Genomic DNA, 20691 nt, shown 5'->3' on the forward strand with positions numbered 1-20691 from the left:
CAGGAGCTGGATCTGTGAGGTCTGGGGTAGAACGTCATCTGAGGTTCTGAATTAGGTGGCCCCAGGACCCCACTTTGAGACGCTCAGCTCTGGATAGATACTCCGCTTTAAGAGGCACACCCTGCCCTCCGAGCTTACACGCCCACACCATCTGACACCAGAAAGAAGCCGCACTCTTACCTGAATTTCTCCTTTTCAACTCTTAGCTGGCCGGAACTGAGGGACAGCATAATTGATGTCCACTTCCCTGCAGAACACCGGATGATGGCGCAAGGGCCTGAGGCCTCTCTCAAAGATACCCAAGGTCTGCCCCTCAGCTCTTGTATCTTCTCTGAGGGCCGGCGCCCCTTGTGCATGGGGTCTAACCATATCACCATGTCAGAATCAACATGGGACCCCCCGGAACATCTTGCACATCTCAGTTCACAACTCCCTGTTGGAGGTCCTTTCCCTCTACTAGACAGTGAGCCTAGAATTTAAAAAATCCTGACAGTCCACGGAGCAGATTCTAAAACCGCCTTCTGCTGGTAGTTTGGTTTGCAGTCAGGCCCCGCCCCAGGCACGTTTTCCTCCTGCGCGCTCACCTGCCGTGGAATTGCTTTAGTATCACGAGGCCATCTGGAAATCAGCGCAGCTGTTTTGAAGTAGTGTCTAGGATGGGCCGATAAGGCTTCTAAAAGGCTTTTTAAGTTGGTTACGCTTCATGTTAACACTCTTGAGCTCACTCCTTAGCTCCACCATAAATAATTACACTTAACTACCAGACAGAGAGCATTGCTAAGAACTCCCATCTATGAACCATAATATGAATTTTCATGTTGATTTGAGGTTGCGTTTTGGACAGCTTGCCACCAAATGCTAAAAATGCTAAAAATGCTTCAGAGGCTGCTGTTCATCACCCCCTCCGCCCGGACATTAGCAAATGTGCCCCCAACTCAAGAACTGAGTGATCTCCTGTAGCAAATTCCACTCTGGAGACTTGCTGCAACGAGAAAGTCTTCTAAACTGCAGGCGGGAGCCAAGTAAACCTGAACAGCATTACGATGACAACACAGTTCCCATTACTCAGCACAGAAGGTCACTTGTGCACGTAAACCCCTTTTTTGTTGTTCGCTTTCTAGCCTACATATTCACCTGCCTGTTGACCTCAACGCTCAGCACACTGGAGTCGCCAGGGGAACTCTGAAACACAAGTGATGCCCTGGCCCCTCTCCCAACCAATCAAGTCTGACTCCCGGGGGTGGGGCCTTGTATAGGTAGCGTTTAAAGCTTCCAGGTGATTCTAATGTGCAGCCAGGCCTGAGAAACGCTGCTCTAGCATGAGGCTTTGCTCCATGTAAAATGTATCTTCTCTGCTTGCCCTACCAGCACATTTAAGGCCAGCCATGGACATTTATACCCCAGAGCAAATAATGTCAGAAAGGGAGAATTGATAAGAGAGAGAGGAGAGCGACACAGTGCAAGGGCTGAAGGTCTTGAAGATACAAACAAGCCTCCCATTTTTTCCACCTTTTGACCATTTAGTTGTTCTTGGCCTAGGGTAGGGGAGGACATGGAGGGACTATGACCTCCTGGGGATAAAGGCTGCCTCTGAGTCCAGGGGTTGCAATTCGGTGACCTCTGGGCTGCATCTGACCTGCAGATGCATTTTGTTTGGCCTGCACCGTGGCTGCACATGGCAGATTTTAAAAATGTGAATGCCAACCTCTGAAAGTCTGGTTTCACGTGAAAGCGTTCTCAGAGTTGACGGCGTTTGACAGAAAGACTTGGTGCCAGACCAAACAAGCACTTTTGGGTGCGGGGTCATCGATTCTCCTTTAGCCAGACTACTCCATTCATGAGGGTGGTGACGCAAATGAAATACGATTTTAAAATGTTACCTTCTGATTTTGGTTTCACCATTTGAGAGAAAATATTCCCATAAAGAGTGACGAGTGACTTCATGTCAATTCCTTCTAATCCTTCACGAAGCCCTTCTAAGGCTGGGCTAGCACGACAGTCTGGCTTGAGAGACAGCAGTCCTGGGATTAGTCTGGATTTTGCTGTGGAACCTGGGGCTCTCTTAACTTCTCTGGTTCTGAGCGTCCTCATCTATGGGGGAACAGGACCAAATAATTTCTAAGATTCTACTGGCTTCTTGAGATTCCAAAGGCATGAGAATAGAACGGAGACAACTAAGTTTAAGAGGAGTCTGTGGGTAAAGGTGAAGAAACTAGAAGTCAGGGTCTGAAAGTTAGCACTGAGATGCCAGCCTAGAGAAATCTGGGAGGCCTTAGAGGAAAGAGCAGGAACGAAGGGGTAGAAGCTACAGTGACATGTGGGTTTCAACCATCTAAACTGGCCAAAGATGGAACAGGTGGGCTTGGGAGGGAGGGAAAGGGGGAGGGAGTGCTCCATCACTGGAGATGTCCATCCCAGACCAGGCAGCCACTGGGAGGGGATGTTGTGGGGAGCAAAGGGTGGACGAGTCCCTTCCAAACATCTAGAGACAATGGGAAAGAAGCAGGGAGCCCCTCATCCACCTCCTGTCCTCAAAGAGTGTGGCTCACTAGGACATGCTCTGCCCACAAAAGGGATGGCAGCCTCTTAGTTGTTTTTAAACACTGTATTTTTAAAAATTTCTTTAAAATATTTACGACAGTAAAGGTCGTACTATGTGACAGGGGACAGATGCCTTTGATGTATCCCCCCTTCATTCCTACCTCACAACAAAGTTAAGGCATAAATTACTCGGCTGGGCACCAGGCATGCCTCTTGTCCTCGGGGTGCTGTCATTGGTAGTCACTTGTCCCATGGGCTGGCAGATCAGACACTTGCCACCAAGGCTGCACAGGCTCCGGGGGTTCCTGCACCAGCTTTATCCAGTGCATTCCAGGGAGGACCCCTCAGCACTGGTCCAGCCCTTCTCCCCCATGGGTGATGGGTGATGGGTGGTCGGAAGGGAGGGATGGGAGGCTGTGAGAGGCTGTGTGTGTGTGTGTGTGTGTGTGTGTGTGTCGGGAGGGGGTGATGCAGGGAGGGGAGGCCCCCCACCTCTACCCCTGCCCACGGCCTGCAGCCTTGCCATCGCATCGGGACAGGCTGCGGTGGAAGACGAAGTGGGACCGTGGAGCCTGGGGATTGCGTCATCCACACTTCCGCCAGGCTCCCAGGAACAAAAGCAGCAAGAGGGGTGGCAGCTGCAGGCCTGCAGCTGCTGAGAGCATGTTGGGAGGGGATGTGGGCGGTGGTCAGTGTGAACGCACGGTGGGGATGCGGGAGAGCCCGCCCACCTCCGCATCTTGGTGGGTGCCCAGTCTCCTAGGTCCCAGCTGCCCGTCCATCACAGTCTCCGCGTCCCAGAGTCTGTCTTCATCCAGGCCAATAGCTGTCACCGCTGGGCCCCTCAGGCAGGGGGCACTCCGGGGACCTATCTCCGGCCTGGGGAAGGGGTGAGGAGACTCGGGAGCCATGGACAGCGTTGGGGTGGGAGGACAGCGCAGAGTGCAGATCTGCTGTCCCCTTAGGTCCCACTGGAACTAGAGGCCTGGAGAGGGCAGAGTGGGTTTGCATTTGTAGTCTTCCCCTCTGGGTTTCTTCTGAGCATGGGGTGACGACGAATTTCTAGCACCTTAGTGATGGGGGCAGCAAATGCCCCCACAGAGCCTGGGGGCGGCTTTGGGGTGTACCTTGGGGGGGGTCCCTTTAAATTCCTAGGGATCTGTGTTGGAGGTACCATGGCTCCCAGTAGGACAGTCCCTCTTAAAACTGACTTGAGTTCTTTTCAGAGGGAGCAGACTTGGTCTCTCAGGAGATGAGGTCAAGTGCAAAGCGAGCCGGCGTCCTCTCCACCCCAGCTCGGTGGGCCACGGGCCTGCACACTGCCTGGGCCCGTGTCCTGGCCCCCATCAACTCTCAGCCTCCCCCGGAGCCTCACTCCAGCACTTTGGGGGTGGGGTCCAGGCCGGGCTCCCTCCTGCGCTTGGCACTTTTAAAGAAGCCGAGCTGTGGGAAGGCAAAGGGAGAAATCTCAGGGGTGGGCAGGGTGGACAGGGCCTGTCTCCCCTTCCTGCTCTCCCTTCACTCACTCTCTTAAGGCTTCTTTCCTCAGAAGCCTTCCCCGAACGCCCCAGCTCATGCTGCATATCTCCCCTACCACCGCCAGGCTGCACAACGGGCCACTTAATTGGTGACAGGGAGGCTGGAGCCAAGTGGACGGAGCCTGTGTCAAGAGGCAAGCAGTCATGCTCTTTGACGCTGCCCTAGTCAACACCCCTCTCTGGGCCTCCTTCACCTCATCTATAACAGGAAGAGGCTGAGACCAGGGGTTCTTAGCCTGAGGCTCAGAGACGGAGCAGGGCTTTTGGGGGGCTTCTTAACAGTTTGACATGGTTGGAGACATTTTGTGGCTGCGTGTGCTTGCTTTTTTTCTGATCAGAGGAAGGCTAGCTTTCATTAGGTTCTCAGAGGGACCCACAAAAGGGTTGGAGCTGTAGGCTGAGTACCCTTTGGTGGCCCTAGCCCATCTGCCTGCTGTGGTGAGGAGTCGGCAAGTTCTGGGGAGGAGGCTGGGTGGGCCCCAGCTCCCACGCGGAGGAGAACATGGGGACTGGCCACAGAGCTCAGAGGCGGAGGCCCCAGGCCCGGACGGCCAGGATGCTGCCCCCCACCTGCACCCTGCGGGGGCCCTCACCTTCCACAGTGCCAGGACCAGCAGCGCCAGCAGCAGGAGGCCCCCCAGGGAGCTGCCCATGATGATCCAGATGGGGATCTGTGAGTCCTCTTGCTTGGAGATCTCAAATGTGATCTGCAAGGTGAGGGGTGAGGCCAGGTCAACAGCGCTACTGTTCTGGGGCCCAGGTGGTAGCCTGGGGAGGGGCAGGAGGGTAGGAGACAGCAGGCACCTGGTGGGAGAGCTGCATCCCCTTCCTCAGGGAGATGCTGAAGGGATGGGTTGCACCAGCCTGCTGAGAGGCATCGGAGCTCCCAGCCCTGGTGCAGCAGACATCTGACTTAAGTGACCAAGTGATCCCACCTCCTCTTTGAGACGCTTTCTGCCTTGGGCCTGGGGCCACTCCACTCTCCCTGCTTTCTCCTTCTACCACATGGGACACTCTTTCTTGCTCTCTTTGCTGCTTCCTAAGTGTTGGTGTGTCCCATGGCTCTGGTGAGCTCGGGGCTGACTTATGGAGTAGGCACCGTGGGCACGGCGCCCAGGGTCCATGGTGCTTTTAGGGGTCCACAGAAGTGTTCTAATTTCTTTTAAAGTTAGAATAAAAAAATATAATCTTGTCTGGATTATATTTGTCTTTATACAGACCAAGTCAGAAAATAATGCTTTTTAAAAAAATCTTGGTTATGGAGTAAGGCCCTGAAAGCAAAAGTGCCCAGGGCCGTGAGAGCCCTAACGCAGCCCCGGGGAAGCTCACTCAGTCCTAGGGCCGTAACCATCTTTACGCCTGCTGATGCTTTCACATTGCTACCTTCTTCCTGGACTCTCCACTGCATTCCAGACTCATATCCAACTGTCTACTCGGCCTGCCTGGCATCTTTAACACGTCCCCAAGTAAACTCCTGATCTCACTCCTCACCCTCAAACCTGTTCCTTCAACATCTTTCCCCTCAAAGCAAATGGCAGCCTTGTCCTTCCTTGCTCTTGCTTCTTGTATTGGTCACTGACTCTCACTTTCACACCCACGTGGACTCCGGCAAAGTCTATCTGCTCTACCTTTGAAACACCCAGAATGTGGCCACTCCTGCCACCACCAAGGCTACCTCTTTGGACTGAGCACCCTCATCTCCCACCTGGAGACCGCAGCAGCCACCTAGCTGCCCCTTCTGCTTGTGTATCGCCCCCTACAGTCTGTTCTTGGAATAGTAGCCAGAGGCAGGGGATTTACTCTCTGCTCTGCTCTGTCCTCCAGGTTTCCCCATCTTCCTCAGAGTGAAAAACAGAGTCCTTGTCCCGGCCTGCAAGGCCCTGCACCCTCCGGCCCTGCTTATCTCGCCGGCCTCATCTCCTCCTCTGCCCCTTGCTCTCTCTACTCCAGCCCTCAGCCACCCGGCTGCCAACACGCCCAGCACACGCCTGCTGCTGGGGCTTTGCATGGGGCTCCCCCAACCCGCTTCGCTGCATGACACCACTGTATTTCTTCTAGTCTCTGTCTGCTGTCCCCTTATAGGCTTTCCCCAGTCTCCCTGTATAAAATAACACCCCTTGTCTCCACCCTTACGCACCTGCATTTTTCTGGGCAGACCTTATCACCACTGACATTGTATGTATTTATGTTCGTTGACTCTTCCCCCCACCCCCATCTAGAGTGTCAGCTCCAGGGAGAGCAGGGGCTTTATCTATTTTGCTCACTGCTCTATCCTCAGTGCCTGGAACAGTGCCTGGGACAGAGGAGGAGCTCAGTCAACGCGCTGAAAGCCTGAACGAACGCACCCACGACAGCATGGCGGAGCCCGGCTTGGCCAGTGACACTCTATTCACCTTGAGGCAAGCCTGCTCCCCTTCCGCCTTACCTCACACAGCCTCCGTTTCCATATCTGAAAAATAGACGTGGGGACGCCCCTCACAGTGCTGTGAGGAGTAAGCAGGGTAACACGGCAAGTGTCTGTTGCGGTGCCCGGCACATAGGTAGGGCTCCACCAACAGCAGGTCCCTTCTATGCTCTTTCCATCCCTGAAGGCTGGGAGCTGGCTCTGCCTTCCCACACCAGCACCTCGCACAGAGCCAAGGCAACAGGGCCTTAAATTTTGGGTTGCTGGCTTTCTAAGAGAAGTGAGGCATCCAGAGTGTATAAGAGGGGTTTTTGGGGGTGGGAAGTGGGAGTGGAAGGAGAAATCACTTAAACTAGTAAATGACAAATGGACTAGTGCGGAGAAAGGGGTGGTCTGTGTGTGCGTGGGGTGTCTGTACCATGCCTCTTCTCGCGTGATTGCCTGGAAAATTCCCACATGTCTCTCAAGATTCAGGTCAAGTGGACCGTCTCCTCCAGAAAGCCTTCCCTGGACATGGCTTGCTCTGACCAACCCCCATGCCAGCACCTGTGCTCTCCCCCAGACTGCACCCACACTTCGTTGTCCTTGCCCCCTTGTCTGCCTAATTCATCTGGGGGGTGAGCCTGAGTCACAGGATGAACACCTGACAAATGCTGAAGAAGGAACAAATAAAACAGCTCCTCGGGTGGATCTGCTGAATGCTGCCTCGGGCGTCTGTGCCGGCTCCCCCTCCGCCTGGCACACCCACACGCTGTTTGGGATCGACGTGTGTGTTTTGTGGAGGTCTGGCTTCCTGACCAGGCCCATTTTGCTCTCCAGTGTCTCCTGGGGTGGGGCTGGTGGGTGACTGCGCATCTGGTACCGGACGCTCACCCGGAGCCCAGGCCAGGGCTGGGGATGTGGCCAGTGGAGGGCAGCAGCGTCCCACGCCCGAGACGCCCGGCTCCTTCCAGAGGACCCGCCTTTTTTTCAAGACCCAATTTCTCATTTTCCCAGAGGGCACCACAGGGAGCCTCACCCCTTTCCTAGACCCTGATTCAAGCCAGTCTGAGCGGAGACAGTCCAGTTTTACTCAATTCAAAAAGAGTTCCCGTTCAGAGGTAGCTCGAGTCCCTCGGTCTTCACAACTTCAGTTCGCAGCAGACTTCATTCATTAGATTTGAGGCGCGGATGCATGGGGAGGGGAGGGTTGGCTGGCCGTTCTAGGCTGCCAGCCTGCCGAGACCCAGCCTCGCCGCCCTGAAGCAGGTGGGCAGGCAGGCAGGCCTGGGTTGTACTTCCGCTTCCTCTAGTGCAAAACACGCAGGTGTCCCTCCTTCTTCGCCTCCGGGGGCTGTTGAGGTGCAGCGCTCGGTGCCCCCGAGCGACAGCGCCAATGCCTATTTCTGGCCCTGTTCTCCCCAGTTTTGCCCCTAACAGCCTGTCTGTCTTGATTTTCCCTCACCTCTGATGCCGCACTAACTGCTGGCAGGCCTGTCCATCTCTCTCCTGCAGGGGGCGTAGGAAAACTCTCGGGGAAGGGGCTACCCTTCCCCAAGCTGGCCTGGCCCAGGCCCAGGTCTGCAGGGTTCCCAGTGCTCACCTGGCGGCTGGGATCCTCCTCGCGGAAGATGAAAGGGCTGTGGAACTGCCTCTGCAAGGCTGCATGGACTGTGATTCTCATCAACTTGTACTTGAGCTGTGTAATCAGAGGCCTTGTCAGGTTCTGGCCCCTCTCCGGGGGGAGACTCCCCAGCACCTGCCTCCTCCAGCCTGGCCCCCGGGGCTCTACTTACTGCTTTTAGGGACCTCAACCACAGGTTCCCCAGCAGATGGAAACTGATTTCCTGGTTGGGGGCCAGCCTCACATTGCAGTTGATGGAAACTACATCAGCGTTGCTGTGATTCTGAAAGAGAAGGTGGGTCTTAGGGTGAGCAGGGGCTTGGCCACCAGAGAGATGGCTCAGCTGCCCAGCTTGACCAAGTGGGGTTTTGTTCCTGAGGTAGGAGGGGCAGAGGACAAGGAAGAAGGAAGGGGATGGGGGTGGAGGACAAGGTAAGGACGGTATATCCGATGCTCCACTTGAAGTTGTGCATAACTGGGTGTATTTCAGGAACAGAACTTTGGGTCAACGTTAGGGCACCTATAAATGTCACCACCATACAAACGCATTAAAGGGAAAATGATAGTATTACTGCAACAGATGCAGGAAAAAGCCTTTTATGAAATCCAACTTCTGTTTATGATAAAAACTCCCAGGGAATGTCCTGAATCTGAATAAGGGTGCTTATTTTAAAATGTCTGTGGCAAGTATCGCATTTAATAATGAAAAATTAAAAATAATCCCTTTAAAAGCAGGATCAAGACAAGACGGTCATCATTTCTGTTTACCATTGCCCTTATAGCCAGAGCAATAAGACAAGAAAAACAATTTAAAAGGATTGAGTGGTAAAACTAAAACTATCATTACTTGCAGATACCACCGTCCTAATAGAAAACCCAAACAAATCATCAAATAATTAAGATTTATCAGGTTAAACTTACTTGTGTTGCTCCCTCGCAGCCACCTCACCCCACCCAAGTTCAAGTCTTCAGTAAAGCGCACTACACGCCAAAGATGCTTTGTGTGAGGCATTTGAAAATGAACAAAATGAAAATAGCTAAGGTTTTTATTTGGGTAAGGAATAGTGAAGGCACGCTCAGAAATTGGTATGTGGGGACAGAGGCAGCCCTGGGAACAGAAACCTGGACACTAGCAGATGTCTTGGGGAGGGCCTCAGGAGTGGGAGCTGGGCTGCCTTCCATCTCTGGGGGCAGGGAGGCCCCAGGTGATGTGGTCAGTGTCTCCAATACAAGCCCCGTGTGGTCTTACTCCTTCCTCCTCCCTCTGCTTGTCCATATCCTACCGGCCCTTTTAGGCACAGGGGCAAGTCCACGACCCCTGCTTCTCTACTCGAGGTTGTCTGCTCCACCGCCCCTCACTTGACACGTATCCCAGCCTCGCTACTTGGCTTCTTTACACTCAATCCCATGTCTCCTATGAGATGGTGAGCTCACTAAGGGAAGAAGTATCTTTTTCTTATTCTGTGTCCTTTCAGTTTGAGGTTGGGACATAGAGGTGCTTGACAAGCTCTTCTGGACAAACTATTGGACAAGGAGCTCAGGCAGCCCCCTCTCCTTGTCCCCCGGGGCTCTTGGTGCAGGGGACACTCACCAGCTGTGGGGCACGACTCAGGTCCTCCTCCGTCGGGGCGTGCCGGTACTCAGTGCTGTTCCCCCAGATGTTACAGGACGTGTTTGCCTGCACGAGGACACACGCAACCAGCCTCACCACCAGCACTGGCAGACTCGGCGTCCCGGACACGGTCCTCTCTCCTCCTCTGCCCAGAGAAGGCCCGGCTGGCCCTGGGCTCGGGAGAAGGAGCGGAGGTCTGGGGACTTGGGGGCACACCTAGGGATATGTTTGTCCCCTCCCCTGTGCTGGCCCCCCGGGGCATGGGTACCTGGTCAGCGAGGAAGCCCTTCAGCAGCAGCAGCCGGTTGCCACCCCTGGTTGCGATGGGAACAGTGAACTTCATCATCACCCCGTGGATGGGGAACAAGCCCAAGTTTTGGATCTGTGGCCAGAGTGGGGGGAGGTGTCAGTACACCCAGCAGCAGTTGGGGGGTGGAGGACGAGGCTCACGGGGCGATCCCCCCAGCCAGGCCCCTTCAAGCCCCCTGGCTTTTTCACTGTAGATGCTCCAAAGCTCTTCCAGATCTCAGCGGGGGGCTACAGGATGAAACTGCATGAAAGCTGAAAGGGATGGGCTCCTGGAGGCTGAGGATGGGTCACTCGGGGGCCACGAGGCTGACAGCAAGGGTTACTTCCCTTTTCACCCTCTCTTGGCTGTGGTGCTGGTGGCCTCCCTGGACAGAGGTCGGGGTGGAGGTGGTGACAACAATTCCTTTATTGTGAGAAATAATCAGTAACTGATGCAGGATGTAAATAGTGAGTGTGCGTTGGTTCACGTTCTAGCCGTGACACATTTGGTGTCAGAGCCACAGTGATCACAAATAGGGCTTTGGAATCAGAAAGCCTGAGCACATAACCGGGGGCTGCCGCCACAGATGAGCTGTGTGGCCTTGGGCAGGTTACTAAATCTCTCTTGGATGAGCCACTGAGGCATCTGCATGTTTCCAGCTGTCTGCCTGCTCCCAATTCTCACTCAGCAGTTTAGGGCTGGGGAGATCTTGGGGCACACTGTGGCAGAGACTCTAAACTGCTTCCTAATTCTCCTTCTCCCTCCTTCCTAGTGACAGAAAGCAAGACAAAAAGGCATATTTCCTAGCCTCCCGTACAGCTGAATCACACCATTTTGGACAATGAGAAGTAATTGGAAGTGCAAGGAACTGCCAAGGAGGTTTCTTAGTAGGCAGGGGTCTGGTCTGCTCTTCTCCCTTTCCTTCTTCCTGGAATGAGAACGTGATGGCTGGAGCTGCAGCCACTTTGGACTATGAGGTGAACTTGATAGGCTGATGATTGCATGTTGAGGATGGTGGAACAGACACAAGGAGACCCAATCCCGGATGACTCTGTAAAGCTGCCAACTCTGGACTTCTTTTATGGGAGAGAATAAACCCCAGGGCATTTAGACCACTGTTTTTTTTTCATACTTTAAAAATTATAAGCAGCTACACCTAATCTTCACTGACACGTCCTCCCAGTTCAGCCCCATAATTTTCCAGATGAGGACTGAGAGCCCCAGAGAGGGGAAGGGACTTGCCTAAAGTCACACAGTGAATGGGTGGCAGGGTTGAGGCTGAACCCCAGGCGCTAGCAATGATTCCAGATTCCTCCCCTCCCAGATGGGGGATCCTCAGCTCCTGTCTTTCGCTGTCTGCTTGACTCCCTTCCAGACTAACCTTGAAAACACAGTTGAAGGGAGGCCCAATGCCATGGTATCTCTCCAGCGAGCTGTTGGGCTTGACCTCGTAGTGGCTCAGGCTGCTGCTCCTGCAGGGACAGAGGACAGGGTCGCCATGAGCTCAGTCAGTGTAGGCTAGATGGATAAACGAATGGAAGAGGGTGTGGGCATGCACCCGCCTCCCCCTAGACCACAGCAAATACGTTTCCTCTTGTGTCCATTGGGAGTGCTGTGTTGGGAAGGATTCTGAGGCTCAGCAGGAATAAACTCTGAGATGAACTCGTGTGTGGGATGGCCATGAACCAGAAGAGCAAGTTATTTGCCACCCCTGCCCTTGCCTCCTGCCCAGGGGCATGGCCTCTTTTGATCATGAACTTGCCCACTGCAGTGTTCCAGCCTCTAGTGGTGGCTGTGGGAGGACCTGAACTTTCTGTCTGTTTGTGGTTACCTTCTGACTTCTCTGCCCTCCTGGGAGCTCTCAGGGGGCACACTGGGGACCACTGGCAGACTGAGGTGGGTGGGCGGTGGGAGCAGTCTGCCCTGCAGGGAGAAGCATTTTCTCACTGATGCTATTTAGAATTGCTAGTGCAAAGTGGTAATGAAATGCAGATGGACTTTTTAGCAGGTTTGACTATTTTAAAATTCTCTGCAGACCATTCCTCCGCTTATAGCCTGCACCTGGGGTGGATACTGCCTGCTGCTCCAGCCCTTCCCCTCCCCCACTGCGGGGAGCTCCCTGGGGACCAGGTCTGTATCTCTTCTTCCTCCATGTTGATGCCACCTCCCCTCCATGGACAAGGCGGGTGCACTCTCAAGGGGCATACCCGGCTGCTTCCCATAGTCCCTCAGCACGAGGGCCCTGGGGCCGCGGCCCACCTGGTGAAGAGCACGTCAGCCTCATACTTGAGGTGCAGGCGTAGGAGGGCCGTGTTGTCTTCCTTGGTGCTCTCTTCTTCGTCACTGTCACTGCAAGGAGAGCCGGCAGCGCCTGTGGTCAGGAAGGGACAGCCCTCCCTCCACCCAGCTCAGGGCAGCAGGGGGGGTCCAAGTCGGGCTGAGAAGCAGCATCCCCGTGCGTCTAGGTCTGCTGCACCAGAGCAGCCAGCCAGCAGGGTCATCAGAGGGGTCTCCCGGGAGGGGAAGGGCCGGGGAGGCAGGGGACCTGGAGACCTCAGCTTTCCCTGCCCTCTTTCTGGGTGCAGCACATCTGGGCTGGAGGCTGGGAGGACGGCGCCAGCTTGGTCACAGCGGCCTGTGTGCCCTCCTCATCTGTCAGATGGGCAAATCCTATGCTACCTACCCCCCGCCCCGGGAGATGATGCCTCCAGGGCAAGGGTCTGCCCAAGAGAGGGGAATGAGCATGAGGAATTCACAGCAGAGCGTTTACTGACCCTTGAGCCGACCCCCCGTGAGCTGACTAGGGGTGCGCCAGCTCCCATGGGGGCTATGCTGCCTTGAAAAGGCTGGAGAGTGAAATTCAGAGGCATTAGAGGAAGTTTTGTTGAATATGCTTCCCTTCGCTTCTGAGCACCGTGAACTACCGGAGCAGATCATTTAGACATAAAAAAGGTGTGATTTCTGCTCATGACATACACTGTTTGATTTCCTTCGGAAACCTTACCCCAGATAGGTGCTTAGTTAGAAAAGGGAGATCTGACACACACAGATGCCCAGTGTCCCCTGCCTATATATGCCTAACTCACAAACACCCGCCAGCACCCACACTGCCAAGGACACTGCAGGCAAGGGCGTTCATGGCCCTGTGAGAACAAACTGCTTTCTAAGAGGGAGGCCTTAAGATATCAACACATCTTACAAACTTCTCCTCATGTCAAGTGAGGATTCCACCAGAGCGCACAGTTTGGCTAACTATCCTGGATACACGCACATGCTGCTGTGTTGACCCCCAGCACTCCTGTGACCGCTGACTGGTTTGCGCATGGGTGTGTGTGTTGGAATGTCGGTGCTCGGTTTGCCTGGAGTGTTTATTTCTCAGTGTGGACAAGTTCTCAGGAGGGTTTATAAGGCTCCAGAGCAGCCAGAATTCCTCCTCACCTCCGTGTGTTTATTACTGACATGGGCGATTCACGGGGTCAACCTACAGCAAGCTGCCTCAGGGAGGCCTGGGAGACAGACAGACCCACAAAGAGTAATGAAAGGTCTTTTAAAATTGGAAGTTTCCAAGGGGAGAGAAGCGACCAGGACATAAAGAGCACTGGATAAGGAGTAGGAAAACTAGTTAGCTCCCAACTGTACTATTTACATGCTGTGTGTTGTTGGGAAATTCACTCAACCTCTCTGAGCTTTCCTTTTCTTACCTGTAACTTGGGAGGTGGGGTAGGGTGGGGAATAAGCCCTGCTTTGCTTGTGTGAAGGCGCTGCTGTGAGGACTGACTGAGATATTACGTGCATAGTACTTTATAACTGTAGGGCTTTTAAATAATTGCTATATAAAATGCTGTAGAAAGCTGAGGGTATTATTATTTATATCCAAGCTGCCCAGGAACGAAGAATGGCAGCAGCACAGCAGGCAGCAGGTTGGCCCGCACTTGGGGACTGACCCAGGGCCCTCCCAGGCAGGGCAGCGATGGACAAGGCTTGGCGGGGGATTTGGTGTGGGGAGGGGCAGTTCCCAGCAGCAGAACAGGGCCCAGGAGTAGCGAGCAGGGAGGGAGAAGGAGCGGACAAGCCCTGACCTGCCCGCTGTGAGCTGGATCTCCATGTGGTGCAGGAAGACCGATTTGCTGAACTCGAAATCTAGACGGAAAGCCACCTACAAGGAAGAAGTCGCTGGAGCCGGACTGGCTGGGAACTGCCTGTCTGAGCACTGCCCACACCAGCCCTGGCCCGCCCCTCCCAACCCCTGCCCTTTTGGTGGGCCCTGCTGGCAGGGAGTGGGCTGGGGGAGGGAGGACCAGGTGCTGGAGTATTGTGAGCTGAGCTCAGGGGCCATGGCGGGGAAGCAGCCGAGGTCAACAGCTCCCCTGCTGGGGCTCCTTGGCTGTGAGGCCAGCCCTCCGCCCTCTCCCTTTTTGTTTTTAACTACAGGCAACTAGAAGACTGCAAATCCAACTTCAGACTCTTTCTGCAGGAAGTTCTGGGGGGCACTTGATGGTGGGAAGGGGAGATGGCCATCAACATGCATCGCAGGAAGTGGGGGCTAGAATCTAGTGATAAGACCCCCTCATGCACCCCCCCGTTCTTGCGTGTGAACAGGTGTGAGGCTGAGAAGGGTGAAGGCTGTCCCAGGCTACCCGAGGCTAGTCACACACCTGTCTCCTTGTCCAGCGGCCCTCCCACCGCTCTGACTGCCCAGGTCCTGGTGCTTCCCTTGGCCTTCACCCAGGAGTAGGGCCTGGGTCCCCTGATTGTGCCCTTTGACATCTGACCCTCCTTGCTACCTTCTGCCCCACCTGGTGGCGCTACTGGGGCTTTGCACAGACCTCTCGTGCTCTTCCCAGGTCTGACCCTCACAGGGTTTCCCAAGGAGACCTGGTGGCAGGGGTGGGGTGCGGGGATGGCTACTCCTTGAGCGCTGCAGGATCGGGGGTGGGGGGGGGGAAGCTTGGGCTGTGCGCTGCTCCCCCTGGGTCTTCACCCAAGAGCTCCTGGGTGCGTCAGCGCCTCACCTCAAAAACCACAATCCTGACTTTTGTCGCACTGGGGAGGTTCTTTTGCCAGGAGCCCTAATCTCTCTCCCCCTTCTCCTCCCTTTCCCCCAGCCTTGCAGACCTTGCTCTTGGGAACACACTGCTGCTCTCTAGGTGGCCCCTACCTCAAGCTCCCCTCTGTCTGGTTCCCACTCTACAAGCAGCTCGGCCTCAGTCAGGTCTCCTCTTGCTCTAGAACCTTCAGGGCCTGCCTACTGCCCGGGGGTGATGGGCAAACGTCCCCACGGTTTGGAGTCTACCTCTCCCATCCCTACACTCTTTTCACATGTACTTTTAAGCACATGGTAGGCGCTCAAGAAACGTTCATTTTTCTTCCCATCTCTCCCCAGGCACAGCACCATGACAGAGGCTGGACATTCTAAAAACGGGTTAGGATACAGGACAGTGGGGTAAATGGCCAAGAGGAGGTGGGAGAGTGGTGGGTGGGAGTGGTAGGATTCCCCCTGAGGTGAGGGTCCCGGTGCTCTCCTGGGGTGCGCTGTCAGCCCTGGGGATGGCTGGGTAATTAGGTCACTTGAAGGCCATTTCATGGGAGAAAAAACCAACCTACTTAAAAGGCGTCCTCAGGCCTCTCCGTTCCTCCCCAGTCCTCCACGCTGTTCCCTTCCACTTCTCTTGCCTCCCCTGTGCCTCCCCGACCCGCCCCGTTTCCTCCCCACACCACCCCAGCGCCAACCTTGGCCTTGGCCCGGAAGAAGGGGTAGCTGACATTGCAGACTTTCTTGTGGAGCCTCTTCTCCTCGTTCACACACTCGATGCTGCCGTCCGAGTCGTCCTGGGGCGATGGGGGCATCACGGGCACCAGTTAGGTGGGGCCCGAGACCCGGGTGGGGGGGCCACCCTTGCCCCTGGCCCCCCAACTGCCCAGGCTGAAGCTGCAGCACAGGCCACAGATCCTGGGATCACAGGGGCCCTGGAGGCTCGGGTGCAGCTTGGCTCTGGGTGCGGAAACCGCAAAGCATGGTGGGAGCCCGGTGCGGGGGCGGAGGGCTGGCTCAGCTGTGACGGGTCGTGGAGAGAGTGGGCAGGCGCTCACGTATATGATTTGTCATTCTCTCTGGATCAAGCCCAGAGGCGGGACTTATCATCCAGCTTACAGGTGGGGTCACTGAGCCCCAGAGACGGGAGGTAGCTAGCGCAGACCACCAGCAAGTGGCTTCCTCCACTCGAGGTCCCTGCTGAGCTCCAGCTGTGAGCATCTCCCGGGCTGGGGATGGACGCTGGGGAGGTGAAGGAGCCAGGCTGCAGGCTAGCCCTACACACACCACCTGCCAAGTGTGTGTGCTCACGCGCCTGTGTGTGTACAGACACAGCCTTTCACAGAACACGTTTCCAAAGCCCTTCTGCGTCACAGAAACAAAATTCCATGATTCCTTCCCCCTAGGGTTATGAACAGGCACGAGATTGGTCTTGGAAAGTTCAGGGCCAGGGAAGCAGGAAGAGATGGATGCAGGTTTGGGGCTCAGTTTCCCCTAAATACCCTAAAGCCAAACAGACACAAAGCCTCTGGGAGGAGAGGCCTTTGAAAGACCATCAGGTGGGCTGGTCGTCTTCACTCTGGGCCCTGGAACAGGACCTGGGCCTGACAGAGGGACTGACTTTGCACTGACAGCCCCTCCTTCAGGTCCTTTGCACTGAACTTGAAGTCTGTCTGAGGACACTGGGGGCCCACTGAGGGGAAAGGGAGGACACCGCAGGCAGCCCCCCTCTTTTCTCAGGGGCCTCACTCCACTCAGCTTCCCCTTCTGGCTATAAAACAGCTCACGCGTGTGTGTGTGTGTGTGTGTGTGTGCGTGTGTGTGTGTGTGTGTGTGTGTGTGGCTGAGGAGGGGCCCGTCCTGCCTCTCTCCGGTCCAGTGAGGAAGGGGTGGTGGAGGTGAGGACAGAAGGGCACTGCTGGCTCTCCTATGCTGCACCCCAGGCTCCAGATGGACACGGAGATCTGTGAGGACAGAGACTGTGTTTGAGGGGACCTGGGAACCCCAGTACACACACATGACAACGATGTCCTAGGATGGTTCAACAGACATGTCTTGAGGGACTTCTCTGTGCCCAGCCCTGGGGACAGATGTGGCTGAGACAGGGCACTCACCCTCTGGGAGTTCAGGGTTATAACGGGGCAGCGCTCGCGCTCGACACTGATGATTTCCACAGAGCACACGTAGGGCTGCGCCAGGGAGCTGTGAGGGCCGAGGGGCCCTGTGTGGCCTTTTGGGGCTTCAGGAAGCCACCCCAGAGAGCGTGGCATGGGGACCATGCTCTCTCGTGAAACGTGGGCTCCGGAGCCAGCTGCTGGGTGGGAATCCCGCTTTGCCACTTGCTGGCTGTGTGGTCCTGTTCAGGCCACTTAACCCCTCTCTGTGCCTCAGTTTCCTCCTCTGTAAAGGGGGATACGATGACCGCCACCACCTCCTGGAGTTGTTGTGAGGGTGAAATGTAAGCAGGCGTTGTAAGGGGTTACCACGAGGAAGCAGGAGCTTCTCAGGAAATGAGGGAGGGGGTCTCAGGCAGGGGTCTGTGGTCGGTAGGGCCTTAGTGTGAAAGGGCAGGTGCGCTGGGAAACAGTGGGGGCCAGTGGGACTACCGGTGTTGGGGTGAGGGCAGAAGTGGCAGGTGTGGCTGGGGAAGCAGGAAGGGCCTTGAGTGCAACCACAAGGAATTCGGGATCTGTTGTGAAAGCAACTGGGAATGATGGGAGGTTTTAAAGTGGGGAGAAATCGGTTCTGATTCTTGTTAGAAGGACTGTTGTGGAAAAGCCTGGAGGATGAACTGTAGGCAGAGGGTGTGTATGCACTAGTGTGCACATGTGCGGGTGTGTGTATGTGTGTGTGTGCCCCTAACAAGGGCCAAGGGCGCAGGCTGAAGGATATTCCTCTCCATGGTCTGAAAGGCTCAGACCACCCTCTCCCCATGTTTCTCAGCCCGGACTGCACAGTGACATCACCTGGGCAGCTTTAGAAGTGGACTGACCCAGGCCCCACCCAGACCACATCAATTAGAAAGTCCTGGAGAAGTCTGAACACAGGTATCTTTAAGCTCCCAGGTGATTCTAACGTGCAGCCAGGCCCCCTACCTGGACCCCTCCTTTCCCGCCTCAGCCCCTCCCCTGAGGCAGGCCAGGCAGGCCACCGAGGTCTTACCTTCTGGATCAAGCTGGCAAACTGCAGGTTTGCTGACTGTGAAATATTTAGGACTGTGCTGTAGGCGTTCTCGCCCTTGTTCTCCAGCAGGGCCTCCACTGCCACCCGCCGCCGTGTGCTCTCTATGATGAAAACCGTGGTGTCAAAGGACAGTGTGTACGCAGAGCAGTCCTGGGCAGGCTTCCTCAGCACCCTCTGGCAGTACTCCCTGTGGGAAAGAGACCAGCAGGAATCAGGCACATGGAATGGGGAATGCAGGGGTAGATCTCACTGGGCATGTATCACCTCTCCAATCAGCATGTTTTCCTTTTGGCTTTGGCTGCCAGGAAGCTCAGAGGTCAATATGGAGACAAGCCTGATTATTAGCCTAGATGGTTAGAATCTTTGCTTCTTCATCCTTCTACAAGGTTTGGATGTACTATTTCTATTTTTTATTTATTTTATTATTTATATTTTTATTGTAGTATAGTTGATTTACAATGTTGTGTTAGTTTCAGGTACAGCAAAGTGATTCAGACATATATATATATATATGTATACACACACACACACACACACACACATACACACACATACACACACACATATATTCTCTCAGATTCTTTTCCCTTATAGGTTATTATAAGATATTGAATATAGTTCCCTGTGCTGTACAGTAGATCCTTGTTTTTTATCTATTTTTATATATAGTAGTGTTGTATTATTTCCATTTATTGTATATGTATCTTCTATCTAATCATTTCATAGTTGAATAAAAGCTGAGCATAAATTATTTTAAAATATATTACATAAATTTGAAATAGGATCAGTATTTTTCCTTGTCTGCCAGTTTCTTTTTTTTTTATAAATTTATTTTATTTTAATTTATTTTTGGCCGCGTTGGGTCTTTGTTGCCGCACGTGGGCTTTCTCTAGTTGCAGTGAGCGGGAACTACTCTTCGTTGCAGTGCATGGGCTTCTCATTGTGGTGGCTTCTCTTGTTGCAGAGCATGGGCCCTAGGCACGCGGGCTTCAGTAGTTGTGGCACGTGGGCTCTACAGCGCAGGCTCAGTAGTTGTGGTACACGGGCTTAGTTGCTTCACGGCATGTGGGACCTCCCCGGACCAGGGCTCGAACCTGTGTCCCCTGCATTGGCAGGCGGATTCTTAACCACTGCGCCACCAGGGAAGCCCTGCCAGTTTATTTCCTCCAGGGGATTGTGAGCACCCTACTCATCCTCTGCTAATCTCCTTAGTACTGAGCCCAAGTGGTCAGTCCATGGACCTTAGAAGTCATCTAGTCTGGGGGTTAGACAATGAACACCAAGAACTGTAGGTCCTCAGTCTCTACCTTTTATCTGTTTTATAGTGCAGGCTCCAAAGAAAGGATTCCTTTTCTAAACAAAAGTTTGAGGAGGTTGGATTAGACTAACAGTATTCATTTTACAGAGGAGGTCACTGAGGCCCAGAGAGGGCAAGGTATTTGCCTGAGGTCACACAGGAGTTAGAGGCAGAGCCTGAGCTAGAACCATGCTCCAAGTTCAGTGTTTGGTCCTCGCTGCCTAGGAGAAGCATGTGCAGGACTGTCATCCAGGGCCCTGGGAGCCTAGATCCACCAGCAGGGAAGGGAAAGGAGTCAGTGTGGGGGTGGGGGGAAGCCTACTCACATGGCTGTGGGCAGGTCACTGCGGGCGTCCAGCAGGAGGTCAGGGACACAGTGCTCATCCTCATTGCAGCCATTCCAGAAGGGTACCTGGGCCAGAGAGAGGCAGGTATGGGTGGCTGGATAGGGCACCCTGAGCTTCCAGCCCCCATCTCTGCTGTGGGCCATCCCTTATCTCCACAGCACGCCAGCTCCTCTTTCTGCGGCACTAGACACTGGCTTTGTTTTTTCTGCCTTTTTCACAGCACCATGCTGCTATTTCTCATGCTTTGGCATAGACAGTCCCTTCTTTGGAACATGGCTCAAAACTCAACTCCTCCCAGGTCCCTTTCAGTCCCTAGCTGAGCTGTTAGCACAGAACACCCACTTACCCAGTGCCAGTCAACACTGATTGATCATTTATTGCGGGGAGCAAGCGCTCTGTTACTGGTTATATAGGATGAGGAAGACACAGCTTCTGTTCTCAGCTCATGGGGAAGATGAGTGTGTGAACAAATAATTATAGTGTGAAATGTGCAAAAAAAAATCTGTATGAGGAATAGAAGAGGCAGAGGGGAGGAAACAGTTATTTTGGCCCATAGATGAGAAGGCTTCAGAGAAATGACAGTAGGTCAGAGTTCCAAAGGATGACTGAGTTAGCTGGATGGACCAGAGGGAGAGGGAAGTCTGGGAGGAAGGACGAGTCTGTGCAAAGGGCCTGAGGCATGAAGCAGCATGGCAAGCTTGGGAATGACGGCTGTTTAGTGTTGCTGTAGTAAGGGGTACAGGAGATGCAGAGATGGGCGGGGTCATGTCTTAACAGGGTCTTGGGGTCGTGTCCTCCCAGACCCACATATCGAAGGCTCCCTCTGGCTGCTGTGGGTGGATGGA

General features: G+C 54.4%; 1 protein-coding gene across 1 annotated transcript in view; it reads right to left on the minus strand.

The window, feature by feature from the left end:
• Positions 1 to 3912: 3912 nt before the first annotated feature.
• Positions 3913 to 20691, minus strand: part of ITGA11 (integrin subunit alpha 11) — a gene marked incomplete at its 3' end in the record, with an annotated part of 123230 nt that continues 106451 nt past the window's right edge. The window contains exons 19-30 of the mRNA XM_082846243.1: positions 19826 to 19911; positions 18182 to 18389; positions 15718 to 15816; positions 14067 to 14143; positions 12247 to 12336; positions 11369 to 11459; positions 9967 to 10080; positions 9678 to 9764; positions 8259 to 8369; positions 8066 to 8161; positions 4673 to 4786; positions 3913 to 3984 (exon numbers count right to left, since the gene is read on the minus strand). Coding sequence (XP_082702369.1) covers positions 3913 to 3984; positions 4673 to 4786; positions 8066 to 8161; positions 8259 to 8369; positions 9678 to 9764; positions 9967 to 10080; positions 11369 to 11459; positions 12247 to 12336; positions 14067 to 14143; positions 15718 to 15816; positions 18182 to 18389; positions 19826 to 19911 — 1245 coding nt within the window. The remainder of the gene's footprint in view (positions 3985 to 4672; positions 4787 to 8065; positions 8162 to 8258; positions 8370 to 9677; positions 9765 to 9966; positions 10081 to 11368; positions 11460 to 12246; positions 12337 to 14066; positions 14144 to 15717; positions 15817 to 18181; positions 18390 to 19825; positions 19912 to 20691) is intronic.

The sequence above is a fragment of the Leucopleurus acutus genome, assembly GCF_964270905.1.
Source record: "Leucopleurus acutus genome assembly, chromosome: 1".
In the NCBI taxonomy this organism is placed as follows: Eukaryota; Metazoa; Chordata; class Mammalia; order Artiodactyla; family Delphinidae; genus Leucopleurus; species Leucopleurus acutus.